General features: G+C 33.8%; 1 protein-coding gene across 1 annotated transcript; it reads left to right on the forward strand.

Moving 5' to 3' along the window:
* The first annotated feature begins 3,098 nt into the window (after nucleotides 1-3,098).
* LOC9299062 (heavy metal-associated isoprenylated plant protein 7) lies at nucleotides 3,099-4,165 on the forward strand. The gene is made up of 4 exons (XM_002862938.2): nucleotides 3,099-3,233; nucleotides 3,332-3,503; nucleotides 3,608-3,816; nucleotides 3,928-4,165. The coding sequence occupies exons 1-4, from the start codon at nucleotides 3,225-3,227 to the stop codon at nucleotides 4,054-4,056; spliced, it is 519 nt and encodes a 172-aa protein (XP_002862984.2). The 5' UTR covers nucleotides 3,099-3,224; the 3' UTR covers nucleotides 4,057-4,165.
* The last annotated feature ends 31 nt before the right edge of the window (nucleotides 4,166-4,196 follow it).

Raw genomic sequence — 4,196 nt, forward strand, 5'->3', positions numbered from 1 at the left:
TGCATAAAAAATAATAATTAATAGCAGTGTTTATTATAGAATGCAGGTTTGTTTTCCATAAAAACTAGATTGGATTTATGGAAGCACGTCATTGTTTCCAGTGCGAGGAAACAAATGTCGTATCACTGCTGTTGTGGCTCTTTAGTACTTTCGTTTCTGTTTATGGCTTTGCTTCGGTTGTATGGTTAGTCATCAATCATTGATCTTCTCATTGTTTGAATATTGTTGCATAGGAAAAATCTTCCTTTTTTATGAATCTTTCAAAAGTTGGGTCCATGCTATTCTCAGTGATTGATTACGTTTATTGAATATTTGTGTGCTTCCTCTGCTGATATACTAATTCATGCTTTATTCGTCGTCTTTGATACACTCTGATTAACCATTGTGGACCTCTAGAGTCTAATTTGCAATATTAATGCAAGTCTCTTTAACTTACGGATTATGAAGAGCATCCTAAGATCGTTTAATTTGATTCAGGCTTTATGTGGCTAATGTTTGGTCTTGGATGTGAATTAGTCTATCATGTTTCTTGGAAGGTAGGAAGCAATCTTGATGTTTACCAAAATCCAATGTGCTCTTTTGTAGCTCAGTTTTGAAATATGTACTAATTATTGTAGAGGGAACCCGAAACAAAGAGACCATATGTATGATTTTATATGCGAAGAGAAGCTCCGAATTTGAAATCGTCTCCACTCCGGTGATATGTGGCCATGGTGTGAAGGAGTCTGGAGCCATGGTTATTTCAGATTCAGACATAACCGTAATTGTTAAACTAATAAAAATAAGATCAAACGTACCGGATTGATGAGAATTTTTGGTGTTCTTCGTCATGTTCTTCGTCGTATGGATCTAACAAAAAAAAAAAAAAATATATACCCCATAATTTTTTTTTGTTTGTTAATAGAGAGAACCCACCAATTTTGTAGCGTTGATTGTGACATCGAATTGTTTGTCGGATGAATATAAGTCTCTAATCCGGAGACTGAAGTTGAACCCTAACAAAAACATATATTCATAGCATAAAATTCATAAATAAAAGGTAGAGCATCACATAACTTTTTCTTCAAAGCCAACACATCTCTCTTTGTAGCCGAATTACTCTCCAGTTTGGTATATACTCAAATTTTCCAATGACTTCCTTCTCGAACCTGGAGCGTTTTTGCTTTGCCGGATATTTTTAGGATATGGCTCTTATGTATCTCTTGTGAGTCACTTGATATGTTGTTTAGGTAAAACTTTTGGTTTGAAAGAGAATGATCTACGAAAAGCATAATCGGTTATTTGTTATATATGTGGCCATGTTCATATTGCTTTCTCCACAAGCAATTTTCCAGTTTTGTAGCATTCGATATTTAAATTTAACAGCTTCAATACGTTGTATACATGTGTATGTATGTACATATATGAATTATTCTCAGTTGCACATAGTGGTTTCTAAGGGATAGATACTTGCTCTCTGTAACCCTCTCGATTTTTAGTACATATCTTCAGTGTTTACTTTGCTAAGAGCTTCTTGATAGGCATACATCTTTGCAATCTCAGATCAATATACTACAAATACATATACGATACAGTTAAGAAAATGATATTTCTCTTACAACTTTTTATATGGGTTTTATAAACAAGAGATCAACTGAAGGGTTACGCAGCGACCAATGGCGAAGGTAGAGACAAAGATACTACAATAGGGACGATAAATATGACACGATATATACAAAGGAGATGCCTGTTTCTATACCATTGAAATTTTACGTACATAACTACTTCAAAGAGCAAGATGACTTACTTGATAGGTAAGAGATATGGTAAGAGATTATATTTTTCAATTATTTGTTTCCAACTACGAAAAACTCCAGTGACATACAATCTAAAAGCATGAATATGTCATAAAATCAAGAATACAACAAAAACCAGGAAGATGGGCCCAAATTAAAGTCCGAAACTGGACGTGGGGAACCCACAGACAGTGGCGGTCGGAGCATTACAAATATGAAAGAAACGAGGAAGCGTGAATATGTCATAAAACCAAGAGTACTACAAAACCAAGAAGATGTGCTCAAAGAACGAAACTGGATGTGGGAACCCACAGACAGTGGCGGTCGTGGCATTACAAATATGAAAGAAACGAGTAAGCATGAATATGTCATAAAATCAAGAGTACGACAAAACAAAGAAGATGGGCCTAAAGACCGAAACTGGACGTGGGGAGCCCACGGACAGTGGCGGTCGGGGCGTTGCTAATATGAAAGAAACGAGTAAGCATGAATATGTCATAAAATCAAGAGTACGACAAAACAAAGAAGATGGGCCTAAAGACCGAGACTGGACGTGGGAACCCATGGACAGTGGCGGTCGGGACGTTGCTAATATATTGTTGGTTTAAATATATAGATTTTTTATATTTAATTCTATTATATATATCAAGATATAAACACTAATAATTGTTTGTGATTCAAAAACACTATTAATTGTTGATTACTAATAATATATATCAAAAGTTATAGCGTTTTACCATAATTCTATATTAATGTCGTTATAAAAATTAGACTCTTGACAAAATTAATTCAATAAATATCCCTAACTTGATAACCCTAAATATTAATTATTAATTCTGGTCTTAATCAACATACAATCCCGCGCTGGGCGCGGAGACCTCCCCTAGTCTAAATTATATGCAAAATTAATATCAGGCTTAAGTGTAAAAAGATAAACCGGTCTAAGGTAAATTGTACTTTGACTAGATCTTAGTAAGTCAAGTATTTGTTCCTCTCTCACGAGATTTTCGTGGTCAATTATAAGAGCTTTCGAAAATGACACAACGTCTAGAAATTTTGAACTCTTTCTTATTTGTGTTTAAAATTCCAACTTATAAATAACGTATCTTACCAAAAACAAATTAGTCTAAATCTCACCATTAGTAATTTATGTGAAGCAAAAACCATTCAAGTCTAGCATTAACAAACAAAAAAACATTTAAAGCAATGACAACAAAAACAAAATCTATGAATAATTGAATGGAAAAATAAAATAAAATAAAAATGTAAATAAGAAATTGGTAGTGAATGCGCTCTGTCTCTGTAGGGTAAAAGAAAAAAAGAAATGTGATGTGTGTGTATATAAACAGATCTAAAGCACCAAAATCTGACGGTCCATAGAAAGAAAAAAAGCTTTAATATCTGTGCCACTAGAAACCCTCTCAAGTCTCAACACTGACACTAAATTCAATGGGAGAGGTTAGTGTTTTTCAAACTTATTCAAATTTACACAGCCAAACACTATTATTGTCTATTGACCTCTCAAATTTATTTCTCCTTATTTTTGCCATTTTCAGGAAGATAAGAAAATGGAGGAGAAGAAAGCTGAAGAGCCCCAAGTGAAATCAGAAGATAAGAAACCAGCAGAAGAAGAGAAGAAGAAAGAGCCTCAAGAGATTGTGCTCAAGATTTTTATGCATTGTGAAGGTTGTGCTAAAAAAATCCATAGATGTCTTAAAGGCTTTGAAGGTACTATTTAATTATTTATCACATTCTTTTAGTTATAACCATAAGAGTGTTTAGTACTTAGAAAATTTTTAAGCTAATTTTGTGATTATTGAAAATGTTGATAGGAGTGGAAGATGTAACTACAGATTGTAAAACTAGTAAAGTTGTGGTGAAAGGAGAGAAGGCAGATCCATTGAAAGTGTTGCAAAGATTGCAGAGGAAGAGTCACCGTCAAGTGGAGCTTATCTCACCAATTCCGGAGCCTAAACCAGTTTCCGATGTACCGGAGAAAAAGGAGAAGGAGAAACCTAAACCTGAGGAGAAAAAAGAAGAGGTATTTTGTAAAATGTGTAAGATTTTGGGGGTTAGATATGTAATTTGAAGAAAGTTTATTGGCTTTGTGTAATTAACAATAAGATTTTGTGGGCACTGAGAAAAAAAACAGGTAGTGACAGTGGTGCTGAGAGTTCACATGCATTGTGAAGCATGTGCCATGGAGATTCAAAAGAGAATCATGAGAATGAAAGGTTTGTATATTTTTTTTTGTAACTTTTCTCATTTAAATTTTTGTTAAAATATTTCTGAATTGGGTACGATTTTTATTGATTCCGAATTTTAATTCTGAATTTGTGGGACTACACTTAATTGGGACATCAAGTTTTGGACTCTTCTATGAGTCATAAATTGATTCCAACTCTTTTTATTTTAGTGAAA

The sequence above is a fragment of the Arabidopsis lyrata genome (assembly GCF_000004255.2).
Source record: "Arabidopsis lyrata subsp. lyrata unplaced genomic scaffold ARALYscaffold_63, whole genome shotgun sequence".
Lineage (NCBI taxonomy): Eukaryota > Viridiplantae > Streptophyta > Magnoliopsida > Brassicales > Brassicaceae > Arabidopsis > Arabidopsis lyrata.